The sequence below is a fragment of the Colletotrichum spaethianum genome (assembly GCF_022836535.1).
Source record: "Colletotrichum spaethianum MAFF 239500 DNA, contig09, whole genome shotgun sequence".
Classification (NCBI taxonomy): domain Eukaryota; kingdom Fungi; phylum Ascomycota; class Sordariomycetes; order Glomerellales; family Glomerellaceae; genus Colletotrichum; species Colletotrichum spaethianum.
The window spans coordinates 540,857-562,955 of NW_026054779.1; the positions used below are offsets into that span (position 1 = coordinate 540,857).

Sequence of the window (22,099 nt, forward strand, 5' to 3'; positions counted from 1 at the left end):
GGAGTACATTAATGGTCGCCCGGTACTGGCGACAACGTTTATATGGTAAAGTGGCGTTTTGTGAGCGAAAAACAAAAATTCCCAAGAAAGAGCGCGCAATGTATTGGTACTAGCATAAGATTCTCTGCGCGGTCATACCCGTTCCGCGTACTGGAGGTTGAGTAAACCTTCATTTTTCTTTTCTTCTTTTAGCATAGAGCCCGCGACGACCGACCAGGGCCGCGAACGATTGAATACGTCGGAGAGAATTCGTAATAAGAACAAAAGTTCTCTCGAACTAAATTGGCTTGCAGTGGTGACTATATGACGACTCTTGGCTCGCCCACTAATTTGTCAATGGCAAGTAGATCAAGCAATACGCCTTTGAGGGCAGTCACTACGTCTTTTTGTCGTTCAAACTCTACGCTTACGAGGCAGTACGTGAAACTCGGACAGTATGAGGGCTGAGACGTGCATCGATATCAGTGGAAGAGCGTGCGGTAGGGGTTGAGTCCTCGCAGCACTGGGTCGTGCTTGTCACAAGTGTAAGCGATCTAGTGGGACCAAACCGCTCAGCCTTTCACTGGCGATTCTCCGCTTTGATGAGGACCACGGCAGCGATCTCTCTGTTATTGGCACATGCTGCGATGGCCCAATTGTTGCGTCGGTTCTGGTGGTTCGACACCCTTAGGTTCTGGTCGGTGGTTCTGGGGCCGAGTTGGTTGAGCAGAGCTGCCACCCGTCGATCTTGCGGTTGGAACACAAATGCTTCACCAAAACAAACAGCTATACGCATAGTGGAAACGAGGCGAGAGTCTATTCACGGTACGGCTGGACCTGGGTACGGGGAGGCTGTTTGTCGTGCTGTTGTGGGACCGTTGGCCGGGTTGAAGAGGAGGATGTTGGCCGCGTATGTCGTCGACCGCGGCAGGCAGGGCGGAGTTGAGTTGTTGACGTTGACACCAAGTAGCCATCTCTTCCCGGCGAGCTGGGGCAGAATGGCAAGGCAGCAAAGGTTGCCGTGCAGAGCTCAATGCAGCGTAACAGATCGACTCATTTTCGGATACCTGTAATGTGAAACGAAGCCGAGGGAGATGGTGACAGCCTCGCTGAATGAGACTTTGATGGCATCGCGAGAGTCGTCTTTACATGATCCTCGTCTGTCTCAACTGCGCCAAAGGTTGACGACTGTTTCCTCCCTAGGCAGCCTGCTCGAAGGAAACCCCACGCCGCAGGCGAGTTGTGGCACAACGGTATCCCCCCCCGCGAGTCTTCAAAGACCAAGTCGCCTGTCGACGGGGCACTTGACGGATACCCCAGAGTCGACGGGGCGGTGCCGGAGGATTCCCTCCCACGGCCCTGGCGGGATCCGTGGCGGCGTCAACCGTCCGAAGACGGCTGCCTTTGGAATCAGTGCCGTGTTTACCGTCGCCGTCAGGCACACAACAGTCCGGGGCCAGCGCTGACGCTAGAGCCGGAATCCTCTCAGATTAGCCAAACTGCGCTGCGCCCCCCCCCGCCATCAAGGCAGCATCTCACAAGTGGAAACACGCGTTGGACTCTAGGCTGAAGCGTCTCGTTGAGGAAGCCTGGCGTGGGGCTTTGGACTTTGTGTCGATGGTAGGCTATCTAACCCCCCTTCCGCCAGGCAGACAAGAAACCCCTCATGCCAAGCATCGAAGCATACGTCTTTAACCCAGCCTGAGCCGTCAGCGAAAATGAGCCTCATCAGGCCAGGGAGTTGGCCTTATCACTTAGCATTGCGAGGTAAGTCTCGGGGGCCTCTGCATGGCAAGTCTCGCATGTTCGGTGCACGTAGGGTGGAGGAGGGCGACAAGGATCCAACGAGGCGCTTGCCGTCGGGGGTTGAGTCACCATAACGCCAGCCCCTCTCGTCAGCGAGGCAATACATCAATCAATACATCCTATGGCCGCCCTGCATGTCTTTCACTAGGCGTGCATCGCAACTCGTTATATGTTATGGTATCGTGGTCATTGGATTAGCTATCGAAACAGCCTGTCTACCTGTTCCGTCTCTAAACCCCCGCAAGGATGACGAGCTAAAGAAAGCTGACCAGAAAAGAAAAGGAAGAAATGGGAAACCGCTGTCGGGGTTCCTAGGTATTCTGACAGAAAGGAGGACTTGTGTAGAGTATAAGGGAAAGAAACCAAGACCCCTCCAAAAGGCACGATGAAAACAATGAAGAGAGAAGAAAAGAAAAAAAAGAAGTAATCCGTTGACGCCAATGTCCGCCGGCTTTTACGTTCCCCAATCTACACACCTCCAGTGTAAACCGTCTGCCTGCCTGCCTGCCTTTGCCTTTCAGCTACAAAAGAAAAAAGAAAGAAAAAAGTGGTGCGCAAAACGCATCGGCCTGCAATTTGTAGTGGTTTCAATAGTACACAACTTGTAGTTTGGTATATCATTTGTATTAAGAGACTCTTCTCGTAATATAATACAAGAAAAGCGCAAAGAGTTGTGGGACGAAACCAACTCAATGGGGATTGGTCGCGCGAGTTAGGGCGTGTTGTGTGTTGTCCCTCAGACCGCAAATCCATTGACCGCAATGGTGCGTCGTTGTGGTGGGGAAGCCAGTTTATGCACAAGGTTCTGCCAGGCTTTTGCTAGACCGTCTTGTTGACATGTTGTGAAGCAAAAAAAGCCAAACGGGTGCGACATGTGTGCGATGGCCCGCAGCCACAGGACAGAAGGCAGGCGGTGTTTTGTCGTGCGTTGACGCATCCGTCGCTTGCCACTGGCAATAGTGCCGTTCCGTCCTAGGTTTGGGGCTTTGGGCTTGTTTGGGCGTCTCGTCGAATCAAAGTGCCGGTGTGGTGGTATGACTGAGTGAGCCAGCCCATCAAAAGAGGACTGCCTGAAGCGCGCTCTCAGATCAACGCCTGAGTGGGGGGTATCTGTAACGTCGAAACAACGAAGGAAGAAAAAAGAAAGCAAAATGAGCAGCATTATGAAGTTGTCGTTGGAGAACCGTCGCCCCAGACAAGGGTCTCAAACTCAGCCAGATTTCCTAGGCTTTCTGGGCTCGTTCTTGGGCTTCACAGTACCGGGCTCAGTCTTGACACCTCGTTGCTGCTTAGGCTGCGGCTGCTGCTGAGATTCTTGCGGCTCTTTGGGCTGAGGTCGATTGTTGACAACCTCGAAGACGTGTCTGCTGACACATCCACCGTCGGGCCTGACGTCGACGATCTGGTTCTCGGGGACCATCTCGTGCTTCAGCGGCCAGCCGGCGCGGCGGCACAGCTCCGAGACAACGACGTCGCAGTCGCCGAGCAGGTCGATGTCGAAGTTGATGTGGTTGACAGCCTGTCGCGAAATGTAGATCTGAGGGATGTTGGCCGGCAGCCAGCTCACTATTTCAGACACTGGCGTCACCTTCAGACTCGTGCCGATGACAATGACGAGGTCCGCCTTGTCACGGTCGTGCTCCGTCAGGCGTCTGCTAAACTCGTCGGGCAACGCCTCGCCGAAGAAGGTGATATCCGGCTTCATGACGCCCACACTGGGAATGTCGTATTCGCCGTCCGACACCGAGTCGTCGGAGCTGAACCTGCGGCGCTTGCGCTCCGTGCCCGCTGACCTCTTGCGCTTCGTGCTGCCGTTGGGGCGGAGGTTCTGGATGCAGCGCGGGCAGCGCGGGATCTTGCCCGCCTTGATGTCTGGGAAGATTTCGTCGCCGACGCACTTGAAACCGCATTGGACACACGTGGCGGTCGCGAAGGAGCCATGGCATTGAATGAGCTTATCGGCAGAGATGCCTGCCTTGGCTTCGAGGTTGTCAATGTTTTGCGTGTAGTTGGTAAGCAGCTTGCCCTGTTTCTCAAGCATCGAGATGAAAGCATGAGTCGGCGTGAAGCGGTTGGTGGAGGGCAGGATGTCCTTGGCGACGGTGTAGAAGATGGTTGGGTCTTGCTTAAAGACGGAAATGTCAAACACCTCTTGTGGATCATTCAGTCCTAGGTGCTCGAGCTGTGAGTAGAGACCGCCCTTTGAGCGGAAGTCGGGGATGCCGAGCGAGGTCGAGATGCCAGCGCCGGTGAGGACGATGATGTTCTTGCTCCGCTGCAGCAACTCCACGGCGTCGTCAACCGTGTTGTAGCGGAACAGCTTGGCGCGCTTGGACAGCTCTCTGCTGATGGCCAGCGACAAGAGGCTGAAGTAGGCTTCATCTTCGGCGCCCTCAAGGAAGGCGGGCGGCTTGAGGCCAAAAGCCGACAGCAGCTTCTTGGCCGTGTAGCGGCCGGCATCGACGGTTCTTCTACAGAATTCTGCGGGACCGAGGGCTCTGAGTTGGTGGCGCAGACCCATGGCCTCGTCAGGCGTGCAGCTATCAGGATCTTTTTGAGTGGACAGATTAGCATATCAACACAAAAATGACCCAATGATGAGAGGAACACGTAATCCAAGGCTAAAAGTAGCAGTGAAAGTGTCATGCTTGCCCGGGGGTTGACAAAAGCGTATTGAGTGAGTGAGAGGGACTGCGACCTACCATCCGAAGAGAGTTTCGCATCGCCCAGCTCAGCGATGGCATCTTCCAGTAGCGAGTCGGTTTCCCATGCGGACTCTTTGGCGTCTTTGACGCGTTCCTCGAGTTCCTGGAGACCGACGGCGTGCTTGATTTCCTCGAGGGTTGGGCTGTCGGGGGCCTTGAAGCTGTCGATCTTGTACGCGGTGGCGCCCTTGGGTTTGTTTTTGCCGCGCTTCTTGACCGTAACGGCCTTTGTCGCCGCCCGCTGAGTCTTCATGTTTCTCGGCGTGTTGGGGTTTGTTGACTCTGTAATTTTTTGGATGATGGGAAACACGGAAGGAAGGCAGTAGTTGATGAAACTCGCAAAGAGAGTAGTTTAGGGATGAGATTGGAGATGTGAGTAGACGAGGGCTGAGCTGAGCAAAAGAGTCGCTAGCTGGCCGGGTGTACGTGTCTGGTTAATAGGGGTGCGTGACGCTGACCAGCCGGTGGGTTGATTTGTGAGACAGCGCAAAAGGATAGTCTGGACAAAGACTGGGCTGGTATGGGCTTGGTGAAGGGGAAATGAAGAGCGACCAGAGTTTGGCGGCCAGAGTGTGTAGAGAGGGAAACAACACTTGGACCTATTTTTTTTCTCTCTTATCTTTTTCTCTGAAATCCCTTGCACAAGCTCACCTTGAGAAAGGATGATGGATTGCGGGGGAAGAAAGGAGATTGGCGTAGAGAATAAATAAAGTAAAAGGCCCGGTGTGGCTTTGATGGGAAGAGGAATTTAATAAGTTGAGGACGGTCGGGCCCTCAAGGGTGGGTGTGTGTGTGTGTGTGTGAGAGGGAGAGAGAAGGAGGGAAAAAAAGATGCCTTGGCTGCGAATGAGGTTGGATGGCCGAGTTCCGCCTTTTCGCTCGAAACTCGTCGGTTATCTCCCTGGGGTGGCGCGACGGAGAAGACCCTGTGCCCTGGTCTTTTTTATCTAACAAGAGGCAAGAACAGAGAGAGAGGGAGAGAGAGAGAGAGGCAAAGACTATATGAGTACGCCTGCTGCTCGCAATGATCAAAGGCAGTAATGATTCAACTCAAGTTAAACCGGTTGCGTGAGGCAATGGCCAGGTAAGTTGACGGGAGGCAAGTTGACGAGCCACGGTGCCAGGGAAACGAAGGTCGGTGATTCTTTCAAGTTGTGTTTGATCGGAGGGCGAAGAGAGAGACAAGAGTTGCAGGGTTCAGAGGGGATGAGGCAGAAAAAAAAACCACCGACCGACCGAAACGGAACGGATGGGACGGTCAGGAATTGATGGAAGAATTTTGGCTCAGGTTTGGGTTCCCGGACGGAATGGGAAAAGGGCGCGGGAAAAAGTGGAAGAGGGAGGCCAGTAAGGCAAGGTACAAAACATATGAGGTAAAGGTTGTCGTTTTTCGTAAAGGTGAAGTCAGAGAAACGAAAAAAAATTATTAAAAAAAGGTAGGAGACACAGGCAAGCAGGCATAATGCTGCAGCAAGGTAAGGGGTCGAAAAGGCTAGCAGCAGTCGCGCGGTCTAGTCGGTCTGCAGAGAAGGGACGCGAGGTCTGGAGGGAGAGGAAAAGGAATTTACACGAAGGTGGGCGAAGACTCCGTAAGCAGATTCGGATAGGGCCCAGGAGGACAAGATGGAGGAGCAGACTGAAGGATGAGCGAATGGACCAAGGTCAAGGTGTGACTGCGCGGAAAGTAAGGAAGACGGGACAAGACAGGCAGAAAGAGTGTATGATGAGCGCGATTGTCAGTCCAGTCCTCCGCCAGCCCAAGGAAACCGAGCCAGGTAGAAACGGGATGGGCAATCAAAAAGGCAAAAGGTTGACCAGGGTGGCTCCGTCTTAGTCGTTTGGTAACACTCAGCTGAGGCAGACGCAGATGCGAATACAAATCCAATAATGCCGTTACATGTATGTTCGGGGGTGCGTGTTATTACGCTCTTTACTCTAGTCTAAGGTATTACTGTACGCTAATTACCTCTGCTTACGATTCAGCCGGCATTGATGGGCCATGGAACTGATGGACGGACGGGGTGAGGTTGGGCCAACCCAGGTCCAGCACCGCACCGCACCGCACCGCACTGCGCGGTCAGGTTCAACAACCGAGTCAAAGCTGGACGAGGTTGGCGTGCTGCTGCTGTGAGGAGAAATGGGAAATGGGATAAATGTAAACGTACCTCGGATGGCTCAAAGGTGGTGAGTGTACAGACAGACCATTTACCTTTACGCCAGCGACAGCAGCAGCAGCTCTAACTCGCCCGCCGAAAATACATGTAATATCTGAGTGAGTAAGTAGTGGTGGTGTGTGCGGCGTGTGGACGTGTACAATCCCGTCCAACCAAAAGCTAGCCAGGCCAAACGCAATCTCTAACTCCCTCCACTTGTCCATCCATCATGTAGCGCCGTCCATCCTGCGTTTTCCTCCTTCAGCGAGTTTCGGAACCTGGCTCGAATTGAAACTCGACCATCTTCTATGTTTCCCTGTTCGCCAGCGCCGTCCATCATCATCAGCCGTCAAACCTACCGCCGTCGCCATTCTGCCGCCCAAGCGTGTTCCTGTTGTGATATAGCCATCATCGCCTTGCCGTCGAACCAGGTTTGGCTAATGTCCGACCAGGGTGGGTTGGGCCGGGCCCAAGGCACAAACATAGACACGCACACGTACGTACACGGAGGTCAATCTCCCAATCAATCTGTCATACCCATCGCACTGTCCCGCCGCCAGCCAATCCCTCGGTCTATCAGCAGCACTTGTCATTAACGACTTGTCGATTTCCATCGTCCTTTGCCTTTTTTGATAATTCCTCGTCTTACCCATCAACTGCGAAAATGTTTCTGGTTTCTAGAGGCATCTCGACGAGTTTCCATCGAGCGGGTTTGGCTCAAACCAGAGTGTCCCTACTCTGTCTGACTCTATTGGGTCGTGGCTTAGCCTGTCTGATCCGAGCGAGTGACGCTCCCAGGATGATTTAACTCCTTGGCGCCAAAAAATGTACTGTACCTAACCTAACCCCCTTATCTGCCTTCCAGGTTGTTGTCCACGGAGAGCTCCCATCACAGGCTCACACCAGATGTCCCTCGAGACGGGCTGTTACTTGCCTTTCGTCTCATCTTCCCGGAGTTCCTCTTGCCTTTGCCGTCAGGTTGACGACATCTCGAGTTGACTCTACGTACATCGACCCTTCCAACACACAAACGCCGCATCGGCCCCCCAACTCGCACGGCCATTGTCAAATCCAACAGGACATTTTATAACTCGTATCCCGCCTCGGTCCTATCTTCCCTTCGCTCCATACAGCCAGTATCGGCCTGCATCATTAAACAATGCCAGCCCGCCCGCGCCGAAAAGGCCCAACTCTGTTGCTGTCCTGTCCTGCACGTGAACGGCCACGCACCCCGGCCCTGGCTGGTTGCGTTACCCAGAACAAACAAACCAAGCGTAGAGCAAGACTAAGCCAACTCAACCACGTGTTGGCGCCTCTCTCGCTCCAGACACTCAAGAGACAAAAAAGAGGCAGTGTAGAGATTCCGATCATTTCTCTGTCCGGCCGAGAAATCGACGAGGCTTACTCCAGACACTGAGCAGTTCCCAGCGAAAAGGGGGTTTTCTCCGTTTCTTTCTTGCTTAGCGGTACACCTCTCGGGTTGAGAGGTAGGTGCCAGATCGAGATGGATTTGCGCAACTAACCCGCCTTTACAATCTGGGCGGGCCCTCCGTAGTCCTGAGTGCCGACCACAGGTATCACCCTCTGCGAATCATCGCATCATGGACAAACCTTTCACCCCCGTCTTGAAACATACCCGGTTCTTTCCCCAAAACACGGATTCAATCAAACCAAAAGTCGTTAAGTTTCATGCTCCATCTCGTTACAGTGATTTTTTTTTTTGCGAAGCAGCCAGTTCGGCTCTATACAACTACGATCCTCGGCTTGCTAGCCGAGAGAGTCATCCACATCGCTCTACCACCTTGGGGCGTTCGCCTCGGTGGACATCGCCAGACAAAATCTCTCTTCCGTCATGTGCCACCCCGACGCCCGATACTTGCCTAGTCCACGTCTCAAAAAATCTTGACTCTACAGGGTTTTATCCGGCCCACCAAATCACGGCGCTAAACACTATTATGTTAAACTCCGTTTGCTTATCACGTTGTATGCGACTTCATGAGTCGTGCCAAGTGTTTCCGTAATCTCTCTACTCATCTCAGCGTCAACTCTACCCATTGAACTATGCAACTTGTAGACTCTTCAGATCGACTTTCAGTCTTTTTTCATTTTGTCCCCAACCATGGAAAACCCCGTCCACGGCCTTTTTCCATCCTAAGCACCGGCAACTCTAACAACGCATCTTTTGTGTATGTGTGTATCATGTAAACAACTCTGGGATGCCTGGCGCTGTGGCAACCATGCTATGTGTTATTTCCAGTGCGCCGCTAAATGAGACTCTCGTACTTATCCAACCCGCTCTTCTGTTGCGGCTTCTGCTGCTGTTGTTGCTGAAGCCCGGCCATGCTGTTCATGCCCATGTTGCTGTTCATCATGCTGTTCATGCTCCCACCGGATGCCATCCCCATGTTGCCCATGCTCATTCCAGGTCGTGAGCCCATGCTGCCCATGCTGCCCATTGATTGTTGACTCATCATCCCCATGCCAGTACCAGTATTGGTCGCAGGCTTGTTGAATGCACTCATGCCTGATTGCACTGGCGGCGTGTGACTGGGCGGAGGCGGTAGGCTAAATCCGGATGACCCGGATAAGCCCATTGAGTTGTTGGAAGGTGGTGGCGGCGGCAAGGAAAACGACGATGACTGCGACAGGCCGGGCCGTTGCCCACCGAGCGACAAGTTGGACATGGGCGTGCTTATTCCACCAAAAGCGGAGCTCGGGGTGGCGACATGGAGTTACCGGCCGAAAAGGCCGGCGTCGGTGTCGAAGAAGATGATGACCATGGGTTGGAAGTCGTCGCCGACGCCGTGGACCAGTTCATTGCCGAGCTTGAATGCGCTGGCTGTGTTGAGGTTTGTGTAGTTGGTTGCAAGGGCTTAGAGAACTGAGTAGATGTTGGGCTCATTGTCTGGAATGAGGCCAGATCAGGCGTTACCGTACGGAAACCAGGTTGAGGCTTGGCCGCTGGGGTGCGGTCTGAGTCGGAGGCGGACTTGACCACGAAAACGCCGGAGTTGTAGATCTACTTCCGGGCGCAGGCGACGTAACTCTTGCCGTGGCAGGTGTCTCTTCCCAGCTTGAGAAGGCATCTGAAGTTGACGTCCGCGTCGTCTTGCCTTTGACTAAGCTTTCGAAGTCGTCCTCCGCGCCTCCGTTGGTATCGAACGTTGTCCCACTGACGCCGCCGAAAGCCATGAAGTCTTCGTTGGACGTGGCTGTGCTGCCGTTGGTGCCAGAAAGCTCTTGCAGCTTCCTGGTCTGCTCGTCCTCCACCCTCTTGGACAACTTCTTGATGAGGTCCATGAAGTCCTGGAATTGCTTCAAGTTGAGCAAAGGCCCCAGACTCATATGCCAAAGGATGGGGAGGATGTCGATCGCGACGAATTCAGCGTCAGCAGCTTCGCCAACCACCCGCAAAACTCCGTGAGCCGCCATCATGACAGCAGGTTCTTTAGTCTTGATAGCTTTGATCAGCGGAATGATTTTCTCCTGCATGGTGTATTTGTCCAGCATGCTCGAAGATGACGAGGGCTTCTTCTTTGCAGCACCAAACGCATCAAGCCCATCGTCTTGCCCGTCTGGTGTCCCTCCGCACAAAACGACAAAGGCTTGGCAACCTCGCACCTTGATGGCGAGACTGCTGGTTTTGCTAAAGACAGCCGCAATCACAGGAAAGAGCTCGTTCTTGATGGTGCTAAAGTCGAGAACTGGCAGGATAGATGGTAGGCCTCTCAGAGCCGCGTCGACAACTGCTGGAGTTGGCGCCTCGATCGCCGCATAGACGACGGGTAAAATATCTAAGAATATGTTAGCAATTTCTATACCAGAGATGGTGAGTTTAATTTACCATCTGTGAATTCCTTGCCGTTGCAGTTGTTGCAGATGGTTGACATGTGTTCAAGCACCACCATTAACCCAGCGTCTTTGGTAGGGTCCCTCTCTGGAGGCTGGTCCTTCTTAGGAGGCGGGGCAAAGGTCGCCTTCAACGCTGGGCGTACTTTCTCGGCGAAGACACGTCTCGCAGATGGCAGCAAGTCGATAATGGTGAAAACATTCTGAAGGATCAGTGCTATCAGGTCTTTGTCTTTCATCTCTTCAAGCAATGCTGGCAAAAGCTTCTTCTCCATGACCGTTTTGGGGAATGAGGGCATAACCTTGACCAGGCCCCGCATGAACTGAGATTTTTCGTTTGGTGTTTTTGCCGGGAAAGCATCGAGGAAGCGGATGGTCGAGACAAGCACATTATTAAAGTATTCGCTTTCTTGGAACTCCTTGGCTGTGAGACGTTGCGCTGGTCGGCGAGTGATTAGCCGCGGTAGTACGTGCTGAACAAGCTCTTTGGGCAATGGTCGTGATGATAAGAATCCGTTCGACGCAGACGGAACTGTTGATGAAGACGAGAATGTCCGTTTATAAGTTGATAAGCTGCCGTGTGACTCGATGGGCGAGCGGTGGGGCGAGTTGTAAAGGGCGACAGCCAACAGACCCAACGAGAACATGTCGGCAAAGGTGGTGAAGTTGTTGTCGATGACAAAGTCAGGGGAGGTGTAGTCGAGGTCTAACTGCACAAATCGAGGCAGTCGAGGGTCTGGATTGAGCACCTCCGACAAGCTGATGGGTTGGAAGGAGGTCGGCTTGTTGGAGCCCTCGGAAGGTCCGCAGAAGGCCAGACCACTGATTTTCCAGTCAGACTATTTCAAGTTAGCGATCAACAGAGCTTTTATGTTTGTGTGCGTGTGTGTGAGAGAGCAGAGCTCGTTGGCAGGAATAGACTGACTTTGGCATTCACAATGATAGCATCAGGCGTGAGGTTTCCATGAACCAGACCAGCGTTCTCATGCAAGAACTCTAGAGCTTTGCTGATTTGCAGCAGCCCCTTCTGGATCTCGAGCTCGTCAATCTCCAGCTCGCGCCGCCGGCGCACGCCGTCCGAGTCCTCGGTGACATAGCGGCTCGACCGCCCGCCGACCCCACCGCTCCGTTCTTGGTCATCCTTCTCCTGCAGCAGGGCCGCCAGCGAGCCCGTGACGGCCTCGGTAACGAACTGCAGCCCGCCACCCCTCGTCTCTTCGACCGGCTCGACGAGCTCGAGGACGCTCGGGTGTCTCAACTTCGCCAGGCTCGAAGCCTCCTTCTTCAGGCGTTCAATGACTTCCTCGGCAGCACGTTTGAAGGCGGACGCACTCGACCGGCCGAGGCTGCTTCCATGGCCGTCGAGAGCCTTTTTATCAAAGACGAAGACGCTGTAAGGCTTCCCCGTCGACTTTTTCTTGCAATCGTATATCTTCCAGGGGCCGGCAGACGAGGTCTGGGTCGAGGAGATGGAGTAGTTGGCGGTAATGTTTGTCGAAGATATCGACTTGAGCGCCGAGGAGAACATGGCTGTTGTCGGCTGCGTCGATGTGGTCTTCGTGTCTTAAAGCTGGAATCGTCTGCGTCGTCGTCGTCGTCGTCGTCGTCGTCAAGGCGGAGGAAACGGAACTCGAGCGGACTCGATCGTCATGACGGCCAAGGGAGGTAAATATGGAGTTTGCGCCAAGTCCGGAGTTTGCTGTCAGTTGCGCGCGCTCTCGGGGAGAATGGCAGGGCCTTTGTCTTTGGGATCGATGCAGGCTGGGAGGGGCACCCAACAGCGAGGTCGATAAGGCGTCAAGAAAGACCGTCCTTTGAGGCTTTGTAGCTAACACCCGAATAATGTCTTGTTGCGCTCGACAGAAAAAATATGGAGGTGCAGACAGAACGCGCAATTAGACTGAATTGGCAAGTTGGCTCGAAAGCTGATGTTCAGATGCAGGCGTGCAGCCGCGTCAACTTCCACGTCGCTGATAGGTAAGAGCGTCCCAAAGTACAATCAGCACGATATCCATGCTTTTTAGCGATGATCCCACAGTTCCCACCCCTGCGTTCAAGGCTCGGCTTCGAATAAGTTGGGCACACCTTACCTGAGCTGGGGGCCGCCCACCCCTCCTGGTCGCAGCTAAGTACTCTACCTTATGCCCTTTAAGGCCCATGCCAATCAAAGTGGTCGCTGACCTAAGCTCGCGCCTCCTGGACCTTACACCTCGCTGCACCTAACAGAGCGGGACGGTTCCGGAGCCGGGACCCTGAACAGCAGCTCTGGAACCTGGGCGGCGATGGAAAGCGACGGCTTACACGTCCCGCGGGTCCGATAACGCTCCGATTTCGTGACTCTTTGCGCGACCTCCACGCCCTTCTCAAAACTGCGCCCTACCTCCCGACACGGTGCTACCTTCATTCATCCTTTCAACAAGCATTGGATTGGTTAATTGGATTCGTTGTTGACCGCAATTGACGGGCTTCATCTTTGGTTCCTGACAGACTCACCGTCTTTGTAGTATTTATCAAAGCATATTTGCAACTTGTTTAGAGTTTTGAAAATCTTCACCTCCTTTTCTGTTTTATACCCACAAACACCACAACGAAACCGTCGCCATGATGCGGCATCTTTTCCCCCGCGCCGCCGCCGGCGCCTTCAGAGCAGCTCCCCGCTGCTCTCCCAGGTTAGCCGCTACCTGGCAATCAGCGAGGCTCTACAGCATCAAGCCCGAGGCCGCTTCCGTGGCCAAGCCCCTCGGCCTCGATGCCTCAAAACTCACGATTGAGAAGACGAAGAACCCGGGAACCCTGGGCAACCCGGCAGAGCTTGTCTTCGGCCGCAAGTTCACCGGTCAGGATTCCTAATCAGCTTGTCGCACAATTCCAATTGCTAACCGTTCCGCCGCAGACCACATGCTCACCATCGAATGGAACCAAGAACAAGGATGGCTCGATCCCAAGATCGTCCCCTACCAGAACCTGTCCCTCGACCCTGCCACCTGCGTTTTCCACTATGCTTTTGAGTGCTTCGAGGGCATGAAGGCCTACAAGGACAAGGATGAAAAGGTCAGGCTCTTCCGCCCGGACAAGAACATGGCCCGCCTCAACAAGTCGGCTGCCCGCATCGCCCTGCCCACCTTCGAGCCCACCGCCTTGATGGAGCTCATCTCCAAGTTTGTCCAGCTTGATAAGCACTACATCCCTGAAGAGCGCGGATACTCTCTTTACCTCCGCCCTACCATGATCGGTACCCAAAAGACCCTCGGTGTCGGCCCTCCCGGCTCCGCCCTGCTCTACGTCATCGCCTCCCCTGTCGGCCCATACTACCCGACTGGCTTCAAGGCCATCTCTCTTGAGGCCACCGACTATGCCGTTCGTGCCTGGCCTGGTGGCGTCGGCGACAAGAAGCTCGGTGCAAACTACGCGCCCTGCATCGTACCCCAGCTCGAGGCCGCCAGCCGTGGCCACCAGCAGAACCTGTGGCTCTTCGGCGAGGAGGAGTACGTCACCGAGGTCGGCACCATGAACATGTTCGCCGCCATCAAGAACAAGGAGACCGGCCAGAAGGAGCTTGTCACCGCGCCTCTCGACGGCACCATCCTCGAGGGTGTTACCCGCGACTCCGTTCTGTCTCTGGCTCGCGAGAGACTAGTGCCCGAAGGGTGGATGGTGTCAGAGCGCAAGTACACCATGAAGGAGCTCGATGAGGCTGCTTCCGAGGGTCGCCTGATTGAGGCCTTCGGTGCTGGTACTGCTGCCATCGTTAGCCCTATCCGCACCATTGCCTGGAAGGGCAAGTCTATCAACTGCGGTCTCAGCGAGACCGAGGAGTCTGGTGAGATTGCCCTGAGGATGAAGGGCTGGATGGAGGCGAGACAGTATGGTGATGAGGAGCACGAGTGGAGTTACATTGCTGCGTAAAGCGTTGGCCGACTCAGCGGCATGTAGATTTATAGATATCCAAACGAGAAGCGCGAAAAATAGAAACATTCAAAGGCTTAGTATTTTCACACCTGGGGCCGAGGGAGTGCATGTTGTGGTGTTTTCGACTCCTAAAGCTCCTGTGAATAAGGTGAATGCTTGGTGAGCCTGAACCGCATTAAACCATGAGGTCAACAAGTTGGCAATTAGCACGACCTATAAGCAATGGCAGATGATTATCGGCGTGTGTTGTTCATGTAGAAGCATAGCATGCTGCAACCCGGTCAATATTCCAATCAAAGAGTATCATGTTCATTTTCAACTGAAAAGTTCCAAGTCATCGGCACGAGGCTTAAGCCCCGCCGTCAAACATCATCAATGCAAATCTAATCATTCGGAAGGTTCGCGAAGATCAGATAAGTCTTCGTAGTGTAAGAAAAGTGTGGGAAAAAAGAAAACTAGTTCAAGGGCAGGGTCATGTACACTTTTTTCCGGAAAAGCAAGACACCGCCGCCGGATATCGACGACGAGCTTCCTTTCCTCTTGTCTTTCTCTTCTCGCTCTTCCCCTCTTCACCGTATCGAAAAGTCCATCCTCGCGGCTCGGTGTCTTTGTGTGTGTTCCGTTACCCCATCCCTTTCTATAGTCTCAAACCAAGCTCCAGATAAAAAGTGATTCGGCGTTGTCGCAAAGAGTTTCGTGGCAGGTTGCAATTCTCCGTGTTCACTTCTCGGGATCCGGCAGGATACCCTCCTTTTCTAATCTCCGTCTGGCCTCCTCAAGGGCCCAGGTGTCGAGTCTGTGTTCCCAGGCGGGTAGTATTAGCCGCAGCTCATTCCCAATATCAAAATTACCTCATCCCAAGCTCAATTGGCATTTAAGCATTCCCGCAGGAGCACCTCCAAAGCCGTGTAGAGCTGCAAATAACCAGGGACATCCCCTAGAGAGCATTGAGAAAAAAGCTAGCACTTACGAAGTGTCAGGCTTGAAGGCAAGGACAACGCCAGTGGCGATGATGCCTCCGCAGAAGAGGGTGTAGAAGGGCGTCTCCCAACCCTCCTTCTCGTACTTCTCGCCGGGCTTGACGCCCCAGAGCCAGCCGGTGGGGGGGTCGAAGTCGGAGCCACCACCAGCGCGGCGGGCCGACACAGAGAAGGCTCTCGCAGAGGGAGCGGTGGTTTTGATGGCGCAGGCGGCGCGGATGGCCGCGGTCGGACGTATCGCCGGCATCGTTCGGTTCGGGTGAGGTTGCTTGTGTTTCGCGGTGGGAGGAGAGGCGATACGCTCCACTTGACGTAGATCCGGTGATGGATGAGGTGGGGGATTGAGGGGTGCGTTTCGCGGGCGCGCGATAGTCGGAGTTTGCGTCGTTGGCAGTACACGGGTGAGGTTGTTGGATTGGAGTTGGATTCTCGGATCCACGTCGGCATGGTTAGTCATCCACATCACGTGCTTCCTGCCGACTCCACCCGACCTCTCAACAGTTGCTCCCCGAGTGTCCGGCAAGTGCTCGCCTCTTTTGTTCGTAAGGGAAGGTCAACATGAGAACTAATGCAAATGATTGGGTGGCTTGGCAGAACATAGTGCCTTGCTCTGGAGTTGCGTCGTATCCTCGATTCTGAGCTCAGCGTTGCTAGGTGTTTCTATACCCCCAACTGGCTTTCCTATTCAATGATTGGATGACTATACAACCGGTCGAACCAGCTTTGTGAGTTCGCCAAGTCCATTCTTACTCGATGGTTGTTGCCTGTTCCTCATCATGTCACGGATGTGCTTAATGATGGTTGAACAGAAAACGCGGGCGAAGAATTTCCTGTGTGCGCAACTGATCGCTGATATCCTAAGTTGCAGCGCCAATACCTATGAACGCCTTACATCCCATAATCCTGACAGTATATCCTTTTGCCATGATAAACCAATGCCGTATACTCCAAGCCCATGCATATCTCAATAAGCCCCGTTTGTCATGTCATTAAGTATGTCTCTGAGAATGACTTTATCCTTCATAAGTACCTTTTCTCCAATTCTTGCCCTCTTGGGCTGAGGCCGATGGTTCTCTTTGTCGACTCCTAAGGCCAGCTTTGGAACTTGGCGTGGATTGAATCCCTTTCTCGAGCTGGTGTTTCTCGGTTTGTTGGGGGAGATTCCACTTGCTGTCAATTGTGTTGCTGTGTCGTCGAACATATGACTGTCCAGAGCGTCGGATGGCAAGTTGTAGATCCAATCCCGTTCCTCCATGAGACTGATGAACTTGCTGAGCATTTCATCTTTTCCGCTGCCCTTCAAAGTGCTCTTGCTCCCAACAACAAGCAGCTTCGTCTTGGCTCGAGTGAAAGCGACGTTGATGCGTCGCCAATCCTTCAATAGTTCGCCGATGCTGCAGCTCTCATTACTGCGAACCAACGAAAGGATAACAACATCCTTGTCTCGTCCTTGAAAGCGATCGGCAGTGTGCATTTCCACGCCCACATGGCCACGGAGACCATGCTTCAATAATGATAGCTGAGAGCGATAGTGTGTCATCACTCCAATTTCACCGTCGGGTACCCCTACCGTAAGGAGGCCCTCGACGAGTTGAACAACGATACGAGCCTCCGCGGGGTTGACGATTCGGTTGCCCTTTGCCTCCTCTCGAGTGAGGGGTTGCAGGGTGTCAGTGTTAACAAATCGCACCCGAGCTTCGCTATCTAGCAAATCTCGCAGCCAGCAGCAGCTTTCGGCCATGGATGTGCAGAACGACTTTGGTGTCCCGACCTTAAGCATCGATAAAGAGTCGTGGTGGAGACTCTTGAGTGCATTCATATTTGGCACGTCAAGCTTCTTGGATCGCAACTCCTCAGTACCGCATCGTAGTCGCCCCCCGTAGATGAGGGTGTTGCTGAGAGTCATGATGTCTTCACACATGCGGTACTGATGCTCTAGGTTGACCACCGAGTCTGGATGTGTGTCAGAGAGAAGCTTGAACAAGCTTACATCAAGACCGCCTTCCCGAGCCTCTTCATTTTGAACAAGGGGTGGAAGTTGATTGTGATCTCCGACGAGGACAAAAGTCTTGGCCATCCGGATCGGTCCCAGGCAGATTGGCAGTGTGATCTGAGACGCCTCGTCGACGATGCAATAGTCGAAAGTACGTTCGTTGAAGAGCGCATGCCCGACACCGAGGCAAGTAGTCGCTACAATCGGTGTATCATGCCAAGCTTCCTTGATCTGTTCGAAAGAGTTCATGGGTTGGCCGGCCAGGATTGCAAACTGCTGAACATCTGGATGAACTTTGGCAGGGGCCCCAAGACGTAGAATCGGTGTCTTGTCGTCCTTGAGCTTCAAAAGAATGTTGTCGACTGCAGTGTGTGTGTATGAGGTGAGCAGAACACTCTTCCCCTGGGATACGAGAGCCCGAATAATATGAGCGATGGTAGTCGTTTTGCCCGTACCAGGCATGCCAAGCACTAGCGCGTAGTCCTCGGCGCACATCACCTTCTCGATAGCTCTGTGCTGGTCGACGTTCAGGGACTCTCGGTCGGCAATGACGTATTGTGTAGGCGCTGCCTTGAATCTTGGAGGTACTAGGTCAACCACGGCACGGCGGATCTCTCTAGATCCGAAGACACCTTCGGCCATGGTCTGAACAAGGTTGTTGCGGACAGTGGCCATGCCATTGCTGAACTCATCCTTGTCAAGTCGATAGCGAATAGGTGCCTGCTTGATCTTGCCCTGGGATTGATCTGCGGTGCAGCCTTCTGGCACAACTTCCATGATACTAGCGAAAACTTGATTGTCAGTTTCGTCAAAGCCTGGCTGCTTAATGCGTGCGTTGTGGAGGCGCCGGTCGACTGCTACGCTGATTCTCTGTTTGCGAACAGAGGTGACGTAGCCCAGGGCGAGAGCAAAGTGCCCTTGCTCGTCTGAGACAACCACAGGCTCTCCGACAGCAAGTTGAGACTCCAAAAAAGAGTGGCTTGGGTTTGGGACACGCTTGACGAAGGTATAGCTGAAGCGGTTGATCTTTGAGGTTCCCAGGTCCTCCGACCACGAGCCCTCTTCGATGATGACATCGGAGAAGCATCTTCCCACCTTCTCTCTATCCTGGCTGACCATGGTCCAGAGTTCTCTCTTGAGCTTTTGCGTCTCTTTTTCTTCTTTGGTCAAAAGGTTTTCCCACTTGAGGAAGAATTCTTGATGTTTAGGCGTGAGGTGCTTGACAACCTCGTCGAAACCCTTGTCCATGCCGCTTGTTTCGCCATTGCCGTCGTCGGCAAGTTTGTGGTAAATGAAGCAAGATGTCTTCGCATAGCACTTTCCGCACATGTTCTTACTTCTTTTCATCGGCGGAAGCTGAACGCTGCGTTCTCTGATGTGGCACGCCAACTGATTCCGCTGCATGATCATGTGTCGTAACTCGTGCCGAATCGTTGGAATGCGCATGGTCTGCGATGTTTCCATGTAGTAGAGGATGCCGTAGACGATGTTGAGGTCGTATCGGTCAGACAAAAGAAGGTTATAGAGTGCTGTTTGGGCCATGTGATTGCTGTTGGCATGCTTGCCCGTCTTGACTTCAAAGGGGACGGTCAGTGTCTTGACGTCTTTGCCGTCTCTCATCGTGACTTGCACAGTTGCATCGATATTCCCCTTGAGTCCGTACATGGGTGACCAAACATGTTCTTCAACATCAAGTAGCTTGCTGACACACATGTTGGCCTTCTTTCCATTGCGATCATGGACGACAGCGTCAAGCTTTTAGACATTGTTAGCGGCGAAGGAAAGAAGAAAGAGGGATATGACATACATTCGGCTGAGAGGCTACGAAAGCCGTGGCCCAACAACTCAACTCTGTCATCTTTGACTGAAGATGTTCCTTAGCAATGCTGGTGCCGACCTTGATCTTATATAAGTCTTCGATATGCTTCTCCATAACTTTGTCAATCACGCCACTGAGGAACCGTAGATCCCACTGATTCGCCAAGAGAGCTTCTTGGAAGATTTCGTGGAGCATGGTTCCGTACACCAGAGGCGCAGTCGCCTCACTGGTCGCTTTGACGCGATCCTGTAAGACTGCTCGCCGCATGCAGCTGAATGAATCAGCTACGACCGTGGCTGATATCAACTGATCGGGGTGTAGTATTAGGATGTTGTGTGAATCGTCAACAATGCATTGGCCGCTTGGTGAAAAGGCTCCAATAACATGTACATATGCCTTGGCGTGCGCAGGTGTTTCGTACCAGTCGCCTCGGAGATGAATTGTCCTCATGGACTTGGTGTTGTCGACTTGGACGATCAAGATCTGGTAGTGTGTCAGCATTGATTCACTTCACCAGGCAAATTTATTTACCTTCTCGACCCGGGACAGCCCGCGCTCGTCCGTGTAATCGTTGTCTAGGACATTGGTCACCAGATATCGTTGAATGGCTTTGGGTTTTTGGCTGGTCTACCTTAATCTTAGCATCTGCTACCGTGGCAGCCGTTTGTTGGAACGTACAGCTGTTGTGGACGACGCGTCGGGTTGCTGGGCCGATTGTGTCGCGGCAAGCTCTGCCGCGTCAAAGTCGAAGTCTCCGCCAAAGTCGTCCCCAAAGACATCCTCCAGGTCGTCTTGCGGAGGTGCGCTAACGCTTAATACAGCAGGCGGCTCTATGCTCGTTGGCGTTTGGGATGCGGCCTTTGTTTCTGCAATCTCCAAAATAGTTTCTGCAACTTCGAAGATGTCGTCGTCCAAGTCGCCAAACTCATCGTCTAAGTTGGCATCATTTTGCTGAACGGGCTGTACAGATTTGAGAGGTGCAGGAGTAGGAGTGCTCTGTCTTGCATCTCGGTTCGAATTTGAAAGGCTGATGCTGGCCTCAAGTTCAAGAAACGTGTCATCATCGAACTCGTCGAACTCGTCAAAGTCGGCATCACCGTAATCGGACTCTGCCGGGGCCGCATTCCCTTTCACATCCAGTCCCAGATCTTGTGCAACAATAAAATTGGTGGTGTTGCCTGGAGGTAGCTTTGTGGCCCCAAGCGGCCTTCGTGATGGGGAGAGGGCTGGTGGCCTCATAGTGGCTGTCTTTCTCTTTTTGAGAGATGGCGATTCGACCTCATGGTCAACAAACGGCTCCGACTCATGTGGCGGACTGTTTTCGTGCATGCTACCAGTGACTGTATCTAGGAGCGCCGTTACGAGCGAATGTTTTGAACTGTCGGTCGTCTCCCAGGTCAACGTGCTTGTCAAGGAGGGTGTATCCGATCGGTCGACTCGTCTTCTCTTTGGCCAGTTGAGACCGCAGCTGATGGCTCTTCGCAAACTGCTGTCGCCAGCAGAGGGGGGTGCGTTCTTGGGGTTTCGCGGAGACGAGGAAAACATCAAGTTGGCGAGAGTCGGGTTTGAGATGCCCAGAGGTGTTACATTGCCATTGCTGGTGAACGAGAAGCGGTCCCAGAGCTCCAAGGTTGGGTCTGCGTGTGGTGACTTGAGCGCCTCGCTGAGCTTTTTCACATTGACCGCCGGCGTGGCAGGTTGCTCGTGTGGTGCTGGAGAAGATATCGGCGACGAACTCCTAGCTCTTTTACGGCCCTTCCGGGGCATCATCGGCGAGAGGGCTGCGGCGTACGTCCGGTCGTTCTTGTCTCGTTCGTTGTTCCATAGAATACGCTCGCTAGGTGAAACTTGTGTGTCGTCTTCTTTGGGAGCGTTCGACTCCATTAAGTCGCGCCAGCTCAACTTCGTTGTCGGGGTGATGGCGATGTCATCTCGAGTCTGTCGAATGCCATCTTCGTTTCCGCTGCCATTTTCCTGGTCCGAAGCCTCGGCCTTGGCTGGGGACTGGAACTGGAATTGGTTCAACTTGCTCTTTGTTTTGTCGGATACGGGGGCGAGAGGTCGTGATGTTTGGGCGTTGACTGGGTTGCTTTTGGAGCGTTGCCACGAGCGGTTCTGGGACAAAGTCAGCGAGCATCTCGTGGAGGGGTCTGTTCTGTGGCGGACCTTTGCAGGCAAACCAACATGCTCTGAGTATGACTTCTTGAGAGGCATATCGGCAAGATCGGCTCTTCAGTGACCATAGAAACTATCATGGGCTACTATGAAGATTCAATCGAGTTGGTGCAAGGGTCATGGAGGAAGTTGGGGGCCCCTCGACTAAGTGATAACACTAAAGTGGTGGTCCCTCGACGCGCTCGGGACGCGCTTGCTCCACGTTTGTTTAATTCGCGTCACTGCACGTTCCCGGCGTTATGTGGGGCACTTGAGAGGTACAAGCTGATCGCCCCTGCAACAAGTCCACCTCGATGTCGTGACTTGGGCCAGCGTGTCTGGCTCACTGCAGAATGTCTTGCGTCAGTGGAGTACAACGTATCTCCCAGAGGAGAAGCGATAACGATATTGTCGTGATTTCTGATACCTCATCTCAGGTTGAGGTGCAAGTATATGCTTGAAAACGACTCCAATGGAGCACTGGAATAACACAAACTTTTGTGGGCATAAAACAGCAACTAGAACTCAAAAGCACTAACACCTTCCGCTATTAAACTCTCCACGAACGTGACTCTAGCAAGACTTCCAGACGACATGGAGGCAGCAATTTTGGTTGTGCCTCGGGATCGGTCCCGATCTTGACATGGAGAAACTCTATGCCGAAGACCCGGCATGTTCGGTGTCCATGCTCCACTTTGCCGATCCAGTGGACCCACCACAGCTTCCACTAACCTGAGAGCTTAGTCCACGAC

General features: G+C 53.4%; 6 protein-coding genes across 6 annotated transcripts; 1 reads left to right on the forward strand and 5 right to left on the reverse strand.

Annotated features, from left to right (window-relative positions):
• Nucleotides 1–2,995: 2,995 nt before the first annotated feature.
• On the reverse strand, nt 2,996–4,743 carry ColSpa_04367 (NAD-dependent protein deacetylase hst1; the record flags this gene model as incomplete). The annotated part of the gene is made up of 2 exons (XM_049270579.1): nt 2,996–4,335; nt 4,488–4,743. The coding sequence occupies 2 exons, from the start codon at nt 4,741–4,743 to the stop codon at nt 2,996–2,998; spliced, it is 1,596 nt and encodes a 531-aa protein (XP_049126536.1).
• A 4,164-nt stretch (nt 4,744–8,907) lies between these two features.
• ColSpa_04368 (uncharacterized protein) lies at nt 8,908–9,090 on the reverse strand (the record flags this gene model as incomplete). Its single annotated transcript, XM_049270580.1, has 1 exon — nt 8,908–9,090. One exon carries the CDS (start codon nt 9,088–9,090, stop codon nt 8,908–8,910), a length of 183 nt encoding a protein of 60 aa, XP_049126537.1.
• A 285-nt stretch (nt 9,091–9,375) lies between these two features.
• Nucleotides 9,376–12,020, reverse strand: ColSpa_04369 (protein kinase domain-containing protein ppk32; the record flags this gene model as incomplete). The annotated part of the gene is made up of 4 exons (XM_049270581.1): nt 9,376–9,478; nt 9,576–10,437; nt 10,488–11,331; nt 11,418–12,020. The coding sequence occupies 4 exons, from the start codon at nt 12,018–12,020 to the stop codon at nt 9,376–9,378; spliced, it is 2,412 nt and encodes an 803-aa protein (XP_049126538.1).
• A 1,073-nt stretch (nt 12,021–13,093) lies between these two features.
• ColSpa_04370 (branched-chain-amino-acid aminotransferase, cytosolic) lies at nt 13,094–14,398 on the forward strand (the record flags this gene model as incomplete). Its single annotated transcript, XM_049270582.1, has 2 exons — nt 13,094–13,328; nt 13,386–14,398. The coding sequence occupies 2 exons, from the start codon at nt 13,094–13,096 to the stop codon at nt 14,396–14,398; spliced, it is 1,248 nt and encodes a 415-aa protein (XP_049126539.1).
• A 723-nt stretch (nt 14,399–15,121) lies between these two features.
• Nucleotides 15,122–15,628, reverse strand: ColSpa_04371 (uncharacterized protein; the record flags this gene model as incomplete). Its single annotated transcript, XM_049270583.1, has 2 exons — nt 15,122–15,197; nt 15,372–15,628. The coding sequence occupies 2 exons, from the start codon at nt 15,626–15,628 to the stop codon at nt 15,122–15,124; spliced, it is 333 nt and encodes a 110-aa protein (XP_049126540.1).
• A 717-nt stretch (nt 15,629–16,345) lies between these two features.
• ColSpa_04372 (DNA replication ATP-dependent helicase/nuclease DNA2) lies at nt 16,346–21,407 on the reverse strand (the record flags this gene model as incomplete). The annotated part of the gene is made up of 4 exons (XM_049270584.1): nt 16,346–19,129; nt 19,182–19,676; nt 19,725–19,820; nt 19,872–21,407. The coding sequence occupies 4 exons, from the start codon at nt 21,405–21,407 to the stop codon at nt 16,346–16,348; spliced, it is 4,911 nt and encodes a 1,636-aa protein (XP_049126541.1).
• Between the last annotated feature and the right edge of the window lie 692 nt (nt 21,408–22,099).